Source organism: Dendrobates tinctorius, unplaced genomic scaffold (assembly GCF_039654945.1).
Source record: "Dendrobates tinctorius isolate UK_male_01 unplaced genomic scaffold, ASM3965494v1 ptg000009l, whole genome shotgun sequence".
NCBI lineage: Eukaryota > Metazoa > Chordata > Amphibia > Anura > Dendrobatidae > Dendrobates > Dendrobates tinctorius.
Genome location: NW_027361677.1, coordinates 23,653,544 through 23,674,195, shown reverse-complemented (window position 1 = coordinate 23,674,195; position 20,652 = coordinate 23,653,544). Strand labels below are relative to the sequence as shown.

At 47.1% G+C, this 20,652-nt stretch overlaps 1 protein-coding gene across 1 annotated transcript in view; it reads left to right on the top strand.

The window, feature by feature from the left end:
* The first annotated feature begins 220 nt into the window (after positions 1 to 220).
* LOC141097461 (IST1 homolog) overlaps positions 221 to 20,652 on the top strand; it is a 33,482-nt gene continuing 13,050 nt past the window's right edge. Inside the window, exons 1-4 of the mRNA XM_073584659.1 lie at positions 221 to 267; positions 339 to 424; positions 3,507 to 3,608; positions 3,700 to 3,877. Coding sequence (XP_073440760.1) covers positions 415 to 424; positions 3,507 to 3,608; positions 3,700 to 3,877 — 290 coding nt within the window. The 5' untranslated portion in view covers positions 221 to 267; positions 339 to 414. The remainder of the gene's footprint in view (positions 268 to 338; positions 425 to 3,506; positions 3,609 to 3,699; positions 3,878 to 20,652) is intronic.

The window sequence follows — 20,652 nt, the reverse complement described above, 5'->3', positions numbered from 1 at the left end:
CCCGGACATACATACAAACATACACTGAGCTTTATATATTAGATATATACTGTTCAGCTCATGGATATTTTTCCCTGGCTAGTTTCCTCATTACTATCATTTAATTTTTACTGATAAATATTCATAGCTAGTATATAACATTACAGCTTAATTACTGGGGAAATATTAACCTACACACTTTGCACTCATACACTGTGATCACTTTGGATCTGCACACTACCCGCTGACCTCCTCCGCTGACAGGACCATGTAGCGTCAGTCAGTAAGGTAAGTTCTATCCTTGTTCTACTGTTTTCGAATCTTCTCATCGTCTGAAAGTGCAATTCTATTTCTTGTAGGCCAGAATAAAAGACGGAGCCGGCTGACGAAGAAGTGTCTGGAAAAAATTAACACCGTTTATGGGACATTACAACCATGGCCGCCGGTAAGCTGCTGTACTATTCATAGAGTATAGTGATTATATAGTTGGCAACTGTTTATACTATACCAGGGCTGTAATTTGCAGAGAAGCTCAGGCCACTAATTAATTGGCTTTTGTTGAAAACTTGTTGCAGTATTACTGAATAATTTTAAGAAAGTTTCATATGAAGCTCCAGGGCCCCAATGCAAAATCTGTAACGGCCCTCCACCAAACATGATTTATAAAATTGTTCTCTCTATACTGGACAAAAAGGCCTTTTGTGCCCTCTCTCTAGCACCTACCTCTTACAGTTTACACAGTTTTCCCAGTCTCCAAAATAAGAAGTTTTGTAATTATACAGAAATTGACATGTCCCCTTTCTTCCAATCTTAGACTGTTCATAGATTTTAGATAGTGGCTGGCCAACAAATATTTCTCTTGACTCTATTATACACATGCACACTCAATTTGGCTCAGCATGCATATGGTTTTTTTATGGGGAAAGTGTAGTAGCTGGAAAATACCTCTGGGGTGTTAGGCTCACCTAGTTAGGTGGAACCATCAAGCACAAGGGCACAGGGACCAGGGGCATTGGTGCAGCAGATGGGTGAGGAATTCAGGACACAGACAGCAGGGATACTGGAAGCAACACATAGATAGGCAACATCCTGGAGACCACACAGTTACTGGAAGCTGTAGGCAGACATGAGACGTCTTGGAGACACAGACAGGTAGCAAGTTACTGGAAACTGCAGGTAGACGGGGACGTCCTGGAGACCACAGACAAGTAGCAAAGTTAATGGAAGCTGCAGACAGGTAGCGAAGTTACTGAACACTGCAAGCAGACAGAAGTGCACTGATAAACTGAAAGTCTTAGAAAAACTGAAGTCTGAATACCAAGACACACTCCTGTGTATGTGTCTTGGTGAGCCTTATTTAGGCGCAGGCAGGTAATCACATGGGATCACGTCGGGCCATTTGCAAGCCCGACATGGAGAACAACAGAGTTTAGTGGACCTGGATGAGGGAAGCAAAGCACTGATTCAAGACGTATGCATGACATGGTGGGATCAGCCAGGGTAGAGTCTGAAGGCCCCCATAAATGGTTAGCTGGTTGTAGCAAAATCAGTAAGTTTTGTCAACGTCAATATATATGAGGGCCCCTTGCACACACATCGTAGGCACACACTAGAGCTAGGCATGAAACTCCATGCAGGCACACCGATTCTGTGAGGTTTCATATCATTGGGGTGCATCATACGATGAGTCTATACGGCACTGGAATATGAATGTGTTTTTCCCTAGAAGCAACTCACTTTCTACATAATATCTACATTTTATAGCGGTGACATGTCATCCATAATAATGGTCGGACACATAGCCACCATTTCAATGGAATCATACAAATGTAAATAATGAAATAGCAAAATAAAGTATAACTGTTCTGACCTATGCAAATAAGACATATGAAGCACATCCAGGGGAATCTTGGAAACTGTTTACAGCTCAGATCTGTTTGAATTGAAGGACTGTAGACCAATAGCGAAATACTCTCTAGGCAATAAGTCAGACATATGATAAGATAGGCTTTAGGTGTCCCTATATGAAAGTTTTCCCAGGGGTATAACTTTAGTGGGCGCAGAGATTGCTGCAAGCCTCTGAAGCGAAGGGGGACTCACAAGGTCCATTTGGCCCATATGATAAGACAAATACTAATAAACCTGTGATATTTGTGTGTGCTGTAGCATACTTTGCATTGGGGTTATACTACTTGGTTTACCCATCCTAAATATTTTGGTTGGAGTTTGACTGGAGCCTCCAGGTCTTACCAGATTTACCACTATTGATTACATAATAAAAATGTATGGACCCAAGCAGAATAGAATGTGATCAACTGTGCAGTCAAAACCAAATAGGGCTTCATGTTTTTGATTGTCTAAGCATCATTGCCATGCCAGAACTTGACCCTCCGAAGGATCCTCTAGTGCCTTGGCGGTCCATCCTACCTCTGCTTATGGAATACTGATAACATGTACAGCATAAACATTACATAGGTACCATTCTGGCCACTCAACCTTACCACAAGTGTTGTAGTAGGACAGTACTAACTCTCTTCTGCCAAAGGTCTGCCAATCCTCAGCTAAATGCATTTAAACAAAAAAAAAACAAAGAAGGTGACAAAATCCAAATAAGGTTAATTCCATTTATTATGCCATCAAATATACAGAAATAAGTAGCATTGTTTCGACCCTAGAATACAGATGGGTCTTCATCAAGCTGTAGACTATTCAATCCAGGGCCGGCCCGAGAGATTACGGCGCCCTAGGCGAAACTATTTTGTTGCGCCCCTACTATTCTTGGCAGTAGATGAAAACTTGGGATATAAATTTAGGAGCAAAATAAACCACAACAACAATGATTAATTAACTCTCTCCTAACTCTTTAATCTTCTGAGTAGTTGTATAGGACAAATATATACAAAGTAATCAATAACACGAAACAAAAACGACCATAGGTAATTAAAATTTTTGTTTCCTTGCCTTTTTTTTTGAAAAGGATGACACTAAGTCACCGAGATTAATTTGTTTAGCAACCTCAGATTCTATCGAAATTGTTGCCAACCCAACCAACCTCTCTTGCGTCATATTTGCCCTTAAATATGTACACTTTTCTTTCCATCCCTAAAACTTTTTGCCTTTTGAAAAGATTTTTTATAATTTTTTCTATTTTTTCTATGGCGCCCCCTCTGGGTCGGCGCCCTAGGCGTCCGCCTAGTTCGCCTATACGTTCGGGCCGGCCCTGATTCAATCCTTACCAGAAGTGCTCAAGTGTAAAAATTCTAATTTTCTGCAGTCTTCCCCATCAGGAGGCACATTCTGTCCTCTTCTATACATAGTGGTAAGTAACAAAAATTTGCTTAGATGGTTCTAATAGCTGGTTAAGAATGAGCTCCAATCAGTCAACCAGTCCCATATTCACAACAGTGCTAGCACATGTAAGCATTTAGACTCATACAGTGGTCACAAATTTTTTAGTACCTGTATATAAGATCCATTGTGAACAAGTATGTACAGAGAGTTTAATAAATAAATGTATTTTTTTCCAGGGAAAGTTAACAATCTTTTAGGAACAGGGTTTAAATCTGAAAAATTGGTGACTTCCCTTAGATCCGTGAAAAGTATACTCACTCAGGTGAAAAATGGCAAAGGTGCGTACTGTCCATTGGCACAATCATGGAAACACCTCCGCTTTTGATTGATCCTATAAGCAACAATCTTCTCTTTCCTGTGGCTCTACAGGTAAGACTGTAAAGAGACTGATGAAGGAAACTGCACAATGCTTAGCTGAAGGAATGGAAGAACGAGCGAGGACCAAGGTGCTAAGCCTAATTCGAGAAGAAAAACTCATCCATGCCATGGATAGCCTGGAATATCATTGTGATGTGGTCATCCAGCATATTGCTCTCCTAGCAAAGAAGTATGTCAAAATTCTTCATCAGATATAAGACAAAGTAATGTACTAGTTAGTTCACCAGGGACAGTTGGACCTACAGAAGCTTTTATGATGTCCTACTCTATATCCACAGACATTATTATGGAGTCCCCACCCTTTGTAGCGATAGCATCCTCTCGGAAGTTGGAGTAGAGGCCGGGCTCACAATCTCCGGTATAGTTCATGCCAAAGGTGTTGGATGGGGCTGAGGTCCATGATCTTTGTGGACTTTCATGTTCTTCCACACGAAACCCCCAACCATGATTGTATGGACCTTGGCACAGTCATGGGGAACAGTTCACAAAATACAGTCAGGCAGGTAATATTTTCCTAGCGTTCACCATATCCAGACTCTTTCATCAAGTGCCAGATACAGAAACGTGATTCGTCACTGCACAGAACATGTTTCCTCCAGAGTCCAGTGGCAGTGGCTTTACACCACTCCATCCAAAACTTGGCATTGCGCTTGGTGATATATAACCAATTACGGACTTGCGTAATAGAACGGCAGGAAGAAGAGAACAACATAAAATATTAAAATATCTATTTCCAAGCTTTATTATGAATCATTAAAATGCAAGATAAAAAGGTATCACAGAAACAAATGTAACAAAGTGTCCAGTAGGGCAGACCCTAGTCCTATCAAAGGTGAATATTTCACCCAATACTCCTATCAAAGGTGTGTATTACCTCAATTATAGGTGTAAATAACAATAATATCCACAAGGGTAGTAAGGTAGAAACTTCTCCAAATAATAGTATATACAACAATGATATTAAATAGGGACAGTACAGTAGAATACATAGGTTAAATAACCATGTTACCCTGATGCTAAGATATCTATAAAGTAAAGTGGTCAGGGTGATGTGCAGGGGTATTATGCCGATAAACTGTATAGATGTACAAGAATGGTAACTTTATATAAGTCTAATTATTTGGGTGCTTAAATCATCCCACATCACCACAATGAATGCACAGATTATATACAGCACTGTATTAAATGTAAATTGTAATGTTGTTAAAAGGCTCCATGCAATGAGGATGGGGTTGTGAGCTAGGGGGGGTCCAGTGCCAGCGCCGGTACCTGGCCCCCCAAATGGCACATCGCATGATCAACTGTATCGGCATCCATACATTGACACTTCCTCCTCCATCATTCTTCCTCGGTGTCTGACGTCTCCGAGCAGCAGGTGCGATGACATCACTACATATCGCCAGCTGCACTGAAGTAAGCAGCGCTTCAGAATGCTCACTGCAGAGATCAGAGCAGGGAACAAGGAGGACAGAAGAGTATTGTTATATATATATTTTTTTTAAATTAAGGTGGCCATAATACTGTATGTAGGACTACGGGGAGTGCAGTATACTATATGGAGGACTACAGGGAGTGCAGTATACTGTATGTAGGACTACGGGGAGTGCAGTATACTGTATGTAGGACTACGGGGAGTGCAGTATACTGTATGTAGGACTACGGGGAGTGCAGTATACTGTATGTAGGACTACGGGGAGTGCAGTATACTGTATGGAGGACTACGGGGAGTGCAGTATACTGTATGTAGGACTACGGGGAGTGCAGTATACTGTATGTAGGACTACGGGGAGTGCAGTATACTGTATGGAGGACTACGGGGAGTGCAGTATAGTGTATGGAGGACTACGGGGAGTGCAGTATACTGTATGTAGGACTACGGGGAGTGCAGTATACTGTATGTAGGACTACGGGGAGTGCAGTATACTGTATGGAGGACTACGGGGAGTGCAGTATACTGTATGTAGGACTACGGGGAGTGCAGTATACTGTATGGAGGACTACGGGGAGTGCAGTATACTGTATGGCGGACTACGGGGAGTGCAGTCTACTGTATGGAGGACTACGGGGAGTGCAGTATACTGTATGGAGGACTACGGGGAGTGCAGTATACTGTATGGAGGACTACGGGGAGTGCAGTATACTGTATGGAGGACTACGGGGAGTGCAGTATACTGTATGGAGGACTACGGGGAGTGCAGTATACTGTATGGAGGACTACGGGGAGTGCAGTATACTGTATGGAGGACTACGGGGAGTGCAGTATCCTGTATGGAGGACTATGGGGAGTGCAATATACTGTATAGAGGACTATGGGGAGAGTATTATACTGTATTGAGGACCATGGGGAGTGTAGTATACAGTATGGAGGACTATAGGGAGTGCAGTATATTGTATGGAGGACTATGCAGCCAGTATACTATATGGAAGCAATGTGAGGGCCATTATAATATTTCAAGGGCTATGTCGGGACCATTATAATATATGGAGGGCTAGGTGGGGACCATTATAATATATGGAGGGCTATGTGGAAGCCTTTATACTTTAAGGAGGGCTATGTGGGGGCGATTACACTGTATGCAAGCAGTTATGCAGTGTGAAGGTTTGTGTGTGGTTCATCATGCTATGTTGAGGGCTGTGTAGGGGCGATAAGGAGGTATTGTGCGGGCCATTATACGGTATGTAGAGGTTTTGGGCCATTGTACTGTATGTAGGCGCATTATACTGCACGGAAGGCTGTGTGGGGGTCACAGTTGGGGGATAATACTGTGTTGGGGTGACCATATTTTGCCAGGGGAGTTAAATTGGGGTACAGTACGGTCATCATACTGTGCATGTGGATGATACTGTGAAGAGAGTCATATAGTGCTTGAGGGGCACTTGGGGAGTCGAGTGCCCGGATGTTATACACCAGGGAGCGAGGGGTCCCATGTTATATACTGGAATGTAAGGCTGAATCTTATACACCGGGGACGAGGGGCCAGATGTTATACACTGGGGACAAGGGGCCAGAAGTAATACACTGGGGATGAGGGGCCAGATGTTATACACTGGGGATGAGGGGCCGGATGTTATACACTGTGGATGAGGGGCCGGATGTTATGCACCAGGGGCACAATGGTCCGGATGTCATAGACTTGGGTGGCCGGATGCTACACACTAGGGGGCGAGAGGCCAGTTGTTAAACACCGGGGGGGCAAAGGGTCTGATGTTAAAAAACCGGGGTATAGGGGCTGGATGTTATAAAACGTCTAGTCTCGTCTTGCTTCCTGCTCGTCCTTGTCGTCAGACACTCGTCTAGTGTCCCCTGAGCCGGCCGTCTGGTCTCAGCAGTCGTGGTGGCTCACCCCCTTGGTCTTGCCCCTGACACTCCCTGTATAGGGGGTGGTTCTCATTAGGTCAGCTCGCCCTAGGTGGGTGGGTGCCACGGCCCAGAGGGTCCACTCTTTCTAAGAAGAATGACTCAGCGTAAGCTGACGTTCGTCACATACGCCTTCTAAACTCCTGACGTTGCACCCTAGACAAACCCCTATCGCATTGCATGGGTTCAGAAGTTCGTTCGAAAGGCGGCAACGCCTCTCGTGTAGTTTTACGTTCACGTAAACACCGATCAATTTGTATGGCCAATGACATAGAGTCGTCAAGACCAGAGGGGAAAGGAAATTCCACCATAACATCTTTTATGGTTTCTGCCAAACCCTTCCGAAAGAGCTGCTAGGGCATCGTCATTCCATTTAGTAAGGACCGCCCAGTTTTGGAATTTTTGACAATATAACTCTGCAGAATCCTGACCTTGGTTCAATGACAATAAGGTTTTCTCAGCTTGATCAACAGCATTAGGTTCATCATACAACAACCCCAGGGCTTGAAAAAATGCATCCACATTAGCCAGAATAAGAACTCCGGGTGTCAAAGAAAAAGTCCAATCCTGGGGATAACCGCGCAGCAGGGAGATGATAATTTTAACCTGCTGTACAGAGCTCCCCGATGAGTTAGGATTCAAAGCAAAAAATAATTTACAATTATTTTTAAAATTCAAAAATTTAGACCGATCCCCAGAAAGCACATCAGGAGTTGGGATTTTTGGTTCAACAGCAGATGATTGAGCAAGATAGGCAGAAATTCCCTGCACTTCATCAGTGAGCTGCTCAACACGATCAGATAATTGCTTAGTCTCCATTTAGTCAAAAAATATCCTCCTACGGCCCCAGAAAAAGAGAAGAAATATTAAAAAAAAAAAATTCACCTTGCCTGTGTGGCAGCTCACTAGCGACCACTTAGCGATGCACCGGCGATCCTGACCGTGTCATATCGCTGGTCGGGTTCGCTGGTGCATAGCTAAGTGTGACAGTACCTTAAGGATGAAGTTCCACAGAAACTTGAAGAATTATCTTGCTGTAGTGTTTAACAAATTTGGAAGAATGCCAAAAGCAGATAACGGAACCGAATATGCAAGTGGTAATGTGCAAACCTTTTTGAAAAAGAATGGAATCATGTTCCAGACCACCATTCCATACAACCCAGAACAAAATGGCATTGCAGAGAGAAAGAACCGCACTGTCTGTGAAAGTGGAGGAAGTATGTTGCTTGATGCGAATCTACCTACAACGTATTGGGGAGAAGCCATCATAACAGCTTGCTATCTTTAAAACAGAGTGCCAAGTAAAGCCACAAATAAAACTCCATATGAGCTATGGAACTGTGAGAAACATAACCAGAAGCACTTCAGAATATTTGAAAGCAAAACGTTTAAGCATGTTCCCAAATAAAAACGTTCCAAGTGGGAATCACACGCAACGCAAGTAGTCCTGGTGGGCTATAGCGAAACTCAAATGAGATACAGAATCCTGCACCCAGAGACCAACAGTAACAATCAGCAGAGATGTAGTTTTTTGATGAAAACTCTGTATCACTCAAATTCTATGAAGTTAAATCAGTTACTCAACCTAAGAAGCAAGAACAAGAATCTCAATCACCAAACCCAGATGCTGAAAAGGAAAACACTGAAGTGTGGATAAGCTCCGAAGCCACCAAGGAAGACACAGAAGAACTAAGTCAGCCTCCAGTTAGGAGATCAGGAAGGCCAAATAAAAGTATCCCAGCTAGACGCCTTCCTTATATGGTCAGAACACTTATTAAACTAGTTTGGAATTTCAGAAGCCAAAGGTGCGTCAACACCAATGGACCCGTCCTATTTAAAGTTGGAAAGAGAAGATCTGCTACCCAGCAATGAGAGTTACATGCAAGCAATGTGGTCGCTTCTGTACATAGCAACCACAACTCGTCCGGATATCACAGCAACAGTCGGAATTCTCTGCCGACATGTAAGCAAGCCCCGCCAAAGAGACTGGAATGCAATGAAGAAAATTCTTCAATATCTTAAAGAAACTCAAAGGCTAAATCTTAAGATATCTGCATCAGGAGATCTCACTGTCAGAGGTTATGTGGATGCTGATTGGGCTGGAGATTCATGTGATCGAAAATCAACAAGTGGTTACCTGTTCAAGTTAGGAGAAAATTCAGTTTCTTGGTCCAGCAGAAAACAAGTGTCAGTAGCATTATCTTCTACAGAAGCAGAATATATGTCTGCTGCTTATGCAAGTCAAGAAGTAATTTGGTTGAAACAACGTTTGGAAGATTTTGGCAAGCCATTAGCACAACCAACAGTTATCTATGAGGACAACCTAGGATACATTAAACTTGCCAGCCGTGAGAAGATTAGTGCAAGGACTAAGCACATTGATGTAAAACATCACCACTTAGGTGACTTAGTGGAACGTGGTGTACACGAGTTTGTTTATTGCAAGTCTGATAAGATGATAGCTGATGGTATGACAAAGCCATTATCTAGAGCCAAGTTTGTGGACTTCAGAACCGCAATGGGACTAACAGGATTAGTAGTTGTTGAGTGGGGGTGTTGGAATATGTTTGATGCAACAACTCCATTCCTGTCTATGAGTGTTTAGTTGCTAGATTTATATTCTGTTTATAAAGTTTAAAAAAAAACTCCCAGAGGCTCACACAGGGAGAGCATGTGACTGTATTTTCTTTTTTTCTGTGTATGAGAGAAGAAGCATCCTGCTGTAGATCTGACAAATATTCAGAATTGAGAGTCCTCAGTGGTTGATACCTTTTAATGGCTAACCGAAAAGATGGTAACACATTGCAAGCTTTCGAGACTACTCAGTTCTCTTCATCAGGCTAGACTAATACAAAATCTGAAGTCATATATTTATGCACAATACAGCCTAGAAAAAATGCAATAGATAAGACAAGTGACGTGAAGCAGAACTATCAATATGGGAGAGGGAGAAACATAAATATAAACATTGGACCAGTTCATAGATAAGGTGTCCGGATGTTTTATGGTCCTCTGATTGGGGTCTAGTTCTGTGTTGTGATGCCTCCACACGGTTTTAAAAGGAAATTCCTTAATTGATGTAAAAAGACATAAATCCATGCGACACATTCATTCCAGCACTGAGAGTGTCAAAGTTCGTCATAAATTTGTACTCCCAAACTCGTCTCTCTCTCTGAGAATTGAAGTTACCTTTCAATACCAGTAATTTCATATCCATGCTGCTGTGATCAGGGATACAGAAATGTTTTGCCACAGGTAGATCCACTCTTTTTTCTCTTATTGTGTGACGATGAGCATTCATCCTTGTTCTAAGCTTTCTGTATCCCTGATCACAGCAGCGTGAATATGAAATTACTGGTATTGTGTGGGGTGCGAGTGTTGGAGCGTGGTCAGGTGCCCTCAACTTACCTGGATGGTGGGGCACCACTCCTTAGGAGAAGGTGCAGTACCTCTGTGGCAACTGAGCCTCAGGGGCGCCACACTAGCACGCCTTTTATAGCAGCCGGGACCTTCTGCAAGCTTCCAGATCTCTGAGATGGACCAATGAGATCTGGAGCAGGACCTGAGCACATGACTTCCGATCTCCAATGGGAGATCGTCCCATGAGCATGCTCAGTAGGAGGACAGAAGGACTAAAGCTGGAGTCACACATAGCGACTCACCAGCGATCCCGACAACGATATCAACGTGTCAGGATCGCTGGTGAGTCGCTATGTGATCGCTGGTGAGCTGCCAAATAGGCAGCTTCACCAGCGATCAGCACAGCAACGCCGAGCGCGCGGCGTCGCTGTGTTCGTTAGTTACCAGCGCGCTGATCCAGGGAGCTGGTAACTAGCGTACACATCGGGTATCCAAGGGACGTGCGTCCCTTAGATACCCGATGTGTACGTTAGTTACCAGCAGATCACTGGTCTCCCGCCTGTCACATGCAGCGATGCGTGCTGGCCAGCGGGAGACCAGCGATGGAAGAAATGTCCAGCGGTTTCCAAGAGCGATCAGCGATACCGGCAGTGGGGCCGGTCGCTGATTGCTGTCACACACAGCAATCTCGCTGGTGAGATCGCTGTTGTGTCACAAAACTTGTGACTCAGCAGCGATCTCGCTAGCGAGATCGCTATGTGTGTCGGGGCCCTTAGGGTACCGTTACACCTAGCGATGCACCAGCGATCCCGACTAGCGATATGACGCAGTCAGGATCGCTGGTGCATCGCTAGGTGGTCGCTAGTGAGCTGCCACACAGGCAGATCTCACTAGCGACATCGCAGGGGACGGGGATCGCTACTTACCTGTCAGACGCGGCGATCCTGCGTCCTCCCGCCCGGCTCCACGCGTCGCTCGTCGTCACAGCAGGAAGCGCCGCAGGAAGTGACCGACGAGGAATGGTCCAGCAGCTTCTCACGCGATCAGCGATTACCAGCGGGGGAGCCGGTCGGAGGTAAGTATCACATGCAGCGATATCGCTAGCAATATCGCTGCAACGTCACAAAATCGGTGACTTTACAGCGATATTGCTAGCAATATCGCAGTGTGTAACGGGGACTTTAGCCTCAGGAGAGATTTGCTGCAAGGCAATCTCTTCTGCAATCTCCTCTGCAGTAGATAAACAGCAGGAGAGTGCAGAATGTGAGGGTCTGGATCCCTGCAGAGTAAACACAGAAATACGATGCCTAACATTTTTGTATGCCTGGAGTTTTTTGTTAACCCTTGTTTGAGTGCCCTTGTTTGTCAGGTTGGTGTACTGCGGTGCACAATAGCGCCCTCTTTTCTCTGGGTGGGGGAAGAGACAGACGGAGGGCTAACTCAGGAAGATAATGCAAGAGCGGATGCCTCGGCATCTTCACCGTCTGAAGAATTCCGGGTAGCAGGGCGAGCTAGGGTGCCCCCTAGTGTTAGAGACAGGAATGGAGCCCCTGGTCCCAGGTCACCAGACAGCTGTGTCACGACATTAGCTCTGTCCACTACCATTTTTCTGATCCCTAATGGATCCAATATCTGATCTGACAGGGCAATTGCAGCAGCTGAGTCTGGAGGTGGCGGATTTACACACGGTGATTTTGCAGCACCCTAATACATCTGGTGTGGGGATCTCCTCTCTCAGGCAAACCATAGTGGAGCCCAAGATCGCTTTGCTTGACAGGTTCTCTGGAGTGCGTGACAATTTTGTTGTTTTTGGAGAGGCCTGTAAACTGTAGTTCAAGTTATGTAGTTTCCTCAGGTACAGAGGAGCAACGTGTGGGGACAATAAACTCGCTCCTCCAGGGGGACCCCAAAGCATGGGCGTTTTCTCTTCCGTCTGTCTCTCAGTCACTTCAGATGGTGGAGGGATTTTTTCAGGTTCTGGGCCTTGTGTACGATGGCCCCGATCGCGTCTCCTTAGCTGAGTACACACTGCGTCAACTTCAGCAAGGAGACCAGCCAGTGGAGGAATATTGCTCTGCGTTCCCTAGGTGGGCCACGAATACCCCGCACACTCAGTAGTCAATTCTGCCAGGGGCTTACAGTAAGGGTGAAAGATGCCTTAGCTCTGTATGTCTGTATGAGACCCTTGACTCCTTTGAGGCAGCCATGTCTTTGGCGATCCGAGTTGATCGCCGTCTTCGCTATAGGACATAGGGAGTCACCCCTGGGTGTGGGAGGTCCGGGGTCAAGAGAGGTCTGAACTGAGCTTGTAAGAGGGGGCCAGGACGGTAGTTGCAGCCGAGGACATCGAGGCTCTGGTGTCCTGACCTCCTCCCTGTCATGATCCATGTTGGATTGTGACAGATAAAAGCACTTGTAACCTTTTTTTTTCTTTAAGCTGGTTGCTTAAAGTTATTTTTGCCCCCGGTGGCCATTAGGGTCATTACACAGTGGTGTCTTTTGTTCTAGTTTGCCCCCGCTGGTGGTTAACATTATTACACGGGAATCACTAACAGGTGTGATTGCTCTGGCTTAACTATATAGACTATGACTATATAGACTATGTGTCTTGTTCTCTCACTCACTGTTGGTGATATTGGTCATTTCAACCATCCTTGGTGGAGGAAGGAGCTAGAGAGAGTTCCTTGCAGCTCAGTCAGAGTCCTGGTGTGGAAGGAGCCACAGAGAGGAGTTCCTTGCAGCTCTGACAAAGCTTGGTGAAGCAGCAGCTATTCAGGAGCAAAGCTGCATTCTGGTTCTGGACTCTGTTGCTGGGAGCAAGAGCAGCAGAGCAAAGCTAAGTGGTGTTACCCCTGTTTTGTAACTTTCCTTTGGGTGTTTCAGTGCAGTGGTGGGATTAGTTTCTGCACCGTCCATTTCACTAGAAAGGGCTAGGTGCAGGGCGAGCTAGGGTTTTTAGGTATCCTGCTCGGCGCCAGGTGCGGAACCTGCATACGGACTGTCAGGAGTGTAGAGACACTGACTCAGGGGAGTGCAGGAGGTCTCCATGTCCCCGTTCCCTATCGTAGGGCCCTCCATTGTATCGGTTTCCCTGGTGTTTCCGTTTATTATTTTAATTCGCCCTGCTGGAAGTGGTGTATCCAGATACATGTGTAATTCTGAAATTCGCCTGCTGGAGGCGGTGTATCCGGCTGCACGTTATATTATTTAAATTCGCCCTACTGGAGGCGATGTATCCAGGGTCACATGTGTCAGAGAAATTTGCCCTGCTGGAGGCGGTGTGTCCAGTCACACGTAACCATCACACTCCCATAGAAATACCATCAGCATCTACCAGTGTACCTGTTCTTGTTGCTGGTCCACGGTCAGGTATTCCACTGCAGTGTGACACAGCTCCTGCACACTTGATTTCAGTGCATGAAGATGAAATAACGGACACAGATACCAGTTCTGATGTAAAATCAACGCTTTTACTCTCCTCTTCAACGGTGCCGGACACATCAATTACATCACAGTCCACACAGCATTCCTCTTGCTCTTTCCCTTTCCTACTTTCTTTGCCCTCACGTACATTACAGGGCAGTAGCGCCCTTGGCGGTACTGCAGCTTCACTACTGTAGGACCTCAGTACATCGGAGATCCTGCTCATCCGTTTCACCCCGGACATGCCAGCTTCAGCCCTATTGAGGATCTGCCACATCATGAATATTCTGCGCCCTGCACAATTTTTGGACCACGTTTCCTTCTCCGTTCCTGCTGCTGACGTGAAGTCTAACTTCCCCTGGTGCCCCGGTCTTATCCAGCACTCATCTAACTGTGCCCGTGCTTCTTCACTTAAACAACGTTGCGTAGCTGTGTATTGCCACGTTTTTGACACTAAGGTTCGGTTACAGCTTTAAAGAAGGCTACTACTTGCGATATAACGCAATTTTATTTCAATGTACAAAATTAAAGGAATAGTATGATTGCGTACACTTTTGTATATTTTAAGATACAAAGGTTAAGTACATATAAAGACTGAATACATATGACTAAGTATATATATAGATTAACTGTATACAGTATACTCACATCATCAATCACCAAGAGGTTTTTAGATATCATCCGTCTAGAATATCTGTTAGCGTAGCTGGTCTGGAGCCGGAATCTCCAGGATTGGCCCCTCTGGGCCGTGGCACCGAGGGGCCCCGGGCGAGCTGCCAAGTGGAACCGACCCCTATACAGGGACCGCTAGAAGCAGGCTCAGGGGTTCGAGTACCACGGTAGCCGGTACAGAGAGGGGCGGCTCAGGATGGACTGGAGTAGGAGTGTGGGACTGAAGTGTAGATGGCAGAACAGAGCTGGCATACAGGAGACAGGAGTGGAGTAAGACTGTAGACTGGAACGTGGAGGGACAGAAGTGTAAATGACAGGACGGAGCTGGAACTCAGGAGACAGGAATGGAGTAAGAGAGTAGACTGGAACGTGGAGGGATGGCTGGAGCAGGAACACAGGAGACAGGATTAGAGGAGGACGGAAGGACTGGATCAGGATGGAACTGGAACACCGGAGGCAGGAGTGGAGTAGGACGGAAGGACTGGAGCAGGAAGGAACAGGAACACCGGAAGCAGGACTGGAGTAGGACAGCAGGACTGGAGCAGGATGGAACAGGAACACCGGAGACAGGACTGGAGTAGGACTGGAGCAGGATGGAACAAGAACACTGGAGGCAGGACTGGAGTGCAGCAGGGGAGACTGATAGCAGGACTGCGAGGCTGCTGCAGGGAGAACACGAGAACGGGGTGTGAGACTGCAGAGAGCACACGAAGAAGCAGGGCCCAGTGTGTTAGGAAACGATCAGACGCCTCCCTCAGGGGGAAGCGGCCTGATATGCCCCTGTCTGGTCTGCCATTGGTCAGGGGGTGCTTCCAGGTCAGAGCACAGCCGGAGACGTGGCCGCGGCCTATGGCGCATGGCGCATGCGCATTGCATGCAGAGACGCCGTCAGCCGCGCGCCTGTCAGAGGTGACCGCCGTGGCCGTCGGGCGGTGGAGGGCTGCGGCGTGGGAGTGAAGGCCGGGTAAGTATGCAGAGACGGTGTGGGAGCGGAGGCCGGGTGAGTATGTCGGCTCAGCGTGACAATATCAGAGAAGCAACACCAAGACAGAGAACCCCTGGAAGATTCTCTACACTGCATGGGCATCCCCAATTATGCAGGTATCAACATTGTACATGTGTACAGGTATCCAAGTTGTGCTTCTGTCTTAGTCATGTTTCTCTGGTCTTATATACTAAATTACACTTATGTGTAACTTTAGCTTCATCCCACCCTTCAAGTGGCCGGCTTTCAAGATTGGATGAAGCAGATATCATGGAATCATCAGACAATGGGTCGTAAACCCTAAGAATATAAAAGCCACAGGGATTTAGATAAAACTACCACAGACAGGTTAAATAAACCTTAAACTTTTTGTGAAACAACCGTTCTCAAGATTGTGTCACTTGGGAGCATTGTCTGTCACATCAGAAATGCAGCTATCTAATGGTCTGATAAACCCACCACAGACAGAGATTGTCATTGTCTGTCTGTAACTGTTAATGTCTGACGAGAAATGAGCTATGTAATATACAGAATTCATTCTATATATTTCAATATGGACTCAAAAATATCCATTTTTATATTCGCACTACAAGCTGCTATGTTGTCCTGGGCTTAGAGCCCTTGTGGACTTGTCGGGCGTGCTCGCCCTTCTGACTAATTCCTACAACCTACACTTGCTTAACCCATAGCAGCTCCTCCTACAGTTAACCCTTATGTGAACTTCCTAACCAGATATACCTATCAAGGACCCACTAGTATTCCCCATCTAGTGGCCTGTTCCAATATTACACAAACTCATATCTATGAACTCTATACTATAAGTGCCCTCCTCTAATATTCGCAAATGAAGCACTATCTTATCCTAATCTGTACAGAAATACAATACAAAAGACATAATAAAGCATAATATCTTACCGTATGGTAACACATAATGTGTCAATACCAATAAGACAGTCGGCAATACACAGCTGTGTAGCAGTACCGAAGCATAACAGTATATTTACATTAAAGCTCTTAAAGGGGAGGAGGCAATAAAGGGATGTTCTATCCCAACCCCCTACAAGCTTACTGAGGAACTGTTAGGTGTCGGGTTCCTGCAACTGCACAGCAGGAATCCAGAGCCTTTCACTCGGCAGTCTCCCATTCTCCTTCGGCCGCAGTGGAGCCTGCTCAGCAGACTCCTCGATCCCGCTCAGCAGACTCTTCGATCCCGGCGCTCCGTCCAGACCAGCAGTGTGTGATCGGTTGCTGCTGCCACCTCTGGTTCAGGTATGACAATGCAGCCTGGCCAGCAGCAAAAGACTCCAGAATCTAAGTCCTTCCGTCACTCCACTGAGCATGCCCATGGGATGATCCCCCATTGGGGATCGGGAGTCACATGCTCAGGTCCTTCTCCAGTTCTGATTGGTCCATCAGGGGGATCTGGAAGGTTCCGGAAGGTCTCGGCTATAAAAGACTCGCATGGCTGCTTGGCCATGCGCTAGTATAGACTCTAGTTGCTATTTGTGTGGATGATGACAGATGCATGTACCTGGTGAATGACTTATTAAGATTCCCCTCCCTTGGATATTACGCATGTGGTTAGGGTATCAGTATTAGAGTCAGCGCCAGTCAGTGACTAAGATATAGGCCACAGTGCACATCAGTCCATGTGACTGACTCTGCTTCTGCTGAGCCCATTTTCCTTTTTAGAGTGGACCCTCTGGGCCGTGGCACGCACCCACCTAGGGCGAGCTGACCTAGTGAGAACCCACCCCCTGTACAGGGAGTGTCAGTGGCAAGACCAAGGGGGTGAGCCACCACGACTGCTGGGACCAGACGGCCGGCTCAGGGGGACACTACGGGAGTGTCTGACGACCAGGGACAGGCAGGAAACAAGACAAGAGGTAAGTGCAAGGTATCTTCAGGATCACATTCAGTGCAAACATGAAAACAAGCAAAACGTGCAAGGTGCGCGCGTGGGCACGCCAAGGTCCATAGCATAGTGTGTGCCAGGTGGCACACCTAGGTACAGGTAAAGGCACAATGGCATCGGACTCCGGACTGCTGGCAACGATCGACATGATCAAGGAATCAGGCTGCAGACATAAGCTTCGGACATCAGGCCGCAGTCATCCATCTTACGATCTCTGGCAGCGATCGGCAGGTTCCGGGCATCCAGCAGGCAAACCAGGGTTCAGGCAAGGAGGCACGTCAGATATCCAGGGATGGTGCGTGTTAGGGAACACGCCAAGGTCCAAGGCTAGGGTTCAAGGCTAGGTGCAAGGCAAGGTACATGTGTAGGGGACACGCCAGGGTTCACAAAACGAGACGGTGCGTGTGAAGAGACACGCCAAAGCACAAGGTAAGACAGAGTGCGTGTGTAGAGACACGCCAAGGCACAAGGTAACAAAGCAGAGTCCTGCGCGTGCAAAGAAGCACGCCAGGGTCAGGCGAGGCAGGGTCCTGCGCGTGCAGAGAGGCACACCAGGGTCAAGGTTCCAGGACAGGGTTAGGGCCTGTGCGTGCAAGAGGGCACGACAGGGGACATGGCAAAGCCTGCGCGCACTTTTAAAGAAGCACGGGGAGGTATGCCATGGGCAGGCGAGGCCTGCGCGTGCTATAGAGAGCACGTAGAGCACAGTGCAGAAACAGCGTGAGGTGCAAGGGAGCACAGAGGGCATTGCTGGGGCACTGGCTAGCTGATCGGGCTGCGGCACTGACAGATGGGCAAGACTGCAGCGAACCCGACTGAGGCATGGCAGGCGACACAGCTGACACTGACCGACGAGAACGACTGAGGCACAAGCAGGCAGGCACAGCTGAGGCACAAACAGGAGGCTAGGAAGGCCAGGCGCATGCAAAGAGCATATGAAGCAGCAAAGGAAGACAAGACAAGAAACCAGGCAGGGATTAAGCAGAATACAGAACCTGGAACGGAAGCATAGGCAGAAACATGTAACAAGAACAGAGGAAGAACAGAGTTAGCAGCAGAGTGTAGACCGAAGCCCAGAGCCGGGCCAAGGGAGAGCCTTGGAACTAGCCTATAAACGTGCAAGAGAGCATAAAAGGAAAGAGTCTAGCAGAGGAGCGTAGGCTGAAGCCCAGAGCCGGGCCAAGGCAGAGCCTTGGGACTAGACATGGAAAAGAGCACAAAAGGAAAGAAAGGAGGGATGGTGCGTGTGCCAGGGAGCACTACAGAGCACCGTAGGAGAGAGCGAGGCAGAGCAAGCAAAGACAGAGACCAAAGGGGGGAACAAGGCAGAGCATAGCAAAGGCAAGACATGGCAGAAACAGGCAAGGCAGAGAATAACAGAAGGACTATAAGTCCAAGCAGGACAAGGACGAACATGGCACAACGGACAAACATAAGACGACACGGGACAAGAGACGGAGTACGAGCACAGAGCGTGTGCAGAGACGCACGACAGAGCAAGGGCACAGAATAGAGGGAGCGCCCCACAGACCAAGCAGCCATGCAGGGACACGACACAATACTCAGGCCCTGAGCATAGGAAGGGGCGGTCTAATATAGGGCATAGCACCTCCTCTTCCGGGTCAAGACCAGGGGAGAACTTCCTAGTTCAGATCCTCCAGGATCACAGAGCGCAGTCACATGATCAAGGTTTCAGACATGACGAGATGATTGCAGAACCAGACAGTGCAGGATCCTAGGAAAGGTCACATGATCAGAGTTTCAGACATGACAAGATGATTGCAGAACCAGACAGTGCAGGATCTTAGGAAACATCACATGATCAAGGTTTCAGACATGACGAGATGATTGCAGAACCAGACAGTGCAGGATCCTAGGAAAGACACATAATCAGGGATTCTAGACATGACGAGAAGATCACAGAAGGCAAAGCAGAAACGCAGGCATCTTGCAGCTCAGCAGACATGAGGTGAGTGTGCACACTGCTGTAGGGAACAAGCAGGATAGCAGATATGAGATGCGCGTGCACACTGCTCCAGGGTCATGAGGCAAAACAGACATGGCGGACATAACAGACATGGCGAGCATGACAGTCCACAGCACTAGCGTCCGATGGTGTTGCCTACTACAGGGCTCTATCGTACCGTGGCAGTCACTGTCGCTCCGCGGCAGTCAGCCTCAGTTAGCGGCGTTCACGGTTGCGTCGCCGCACGCTCAGTAGGTCTAGAAGGACGCCGGCCCGTGTCCTTGGGCCCGAGTCCTGTGACCATATACTGAGCGTTCATCTCCCCGAGCTCTGTGAGCTTGAACAGGCTCGGTATTTGTGTTTAGCGGTTCGGCGTCTCTGTGAAGCAACAGAGTTCGCCCTGTGCACACCGGGTGACGTTTAACCCGCGTGTGTTCCGCCATTATACCGCCATATTGTGCGTCCGCCATTACCTAGCAGCGGTGTACCACCTCTGCACGGTGGACCCCGGGCTGTGAACGCACCTACTATTATTTTACAGTTTGTTGCGTTCCGCCAGCCCTAACAGGAACTGTTAGATTATACTCACCCCGGCGTTCGGTCCGGTCCGATGGGTGTCGCTGTCCCATCCGGCACATCCCATCTTCATACAATGATGTCCTCCTCCTTGCTTCTCCCTCTGCTCCTGCGCACGTGTACTTTCTCTGCCCTGTTGAGGGCAGTTGGAGAGAATGGGGCATCAGACTGCGCTGCTCGCCGGTCAGGATGATGGACCAGAGGTGTCCAAGTGGATGTAATAGAAAATAGACTTTATTTCTACGCGTTTCGTGGTGATCACACCACTTCCTCAGGACAGTCTATACACATACAGGGTCTGCTATTTATCGCAAAGGAGGCAGATGGAGACGCCTCCTTTAAATGCCACACCCAATGGGCGGGGAATCAGACTTAAGCACATATATGCATCGTAAACACAACAAACAATCATAAAATATAATGGAGTATATCACTTAAAACCATTGTTCATACATTTAAAAATCTACATGCAGAGGAACACAATAAAACAGTAATTCAATAAATAAAACTTTGCAGGTTGGGAGAGTGCTTGAACCTATGGTATTAACCCATTCATTCTTTAGCGGGACCCTGCTAATTGTGCTTTAAACTGTTGAGCCATGGAAGGAATTGATTGATTTGCTTTATTTGGTGGTTCTGCACACATATAATATCTTACATTCGCATATGATGACACAGATGACGAAACT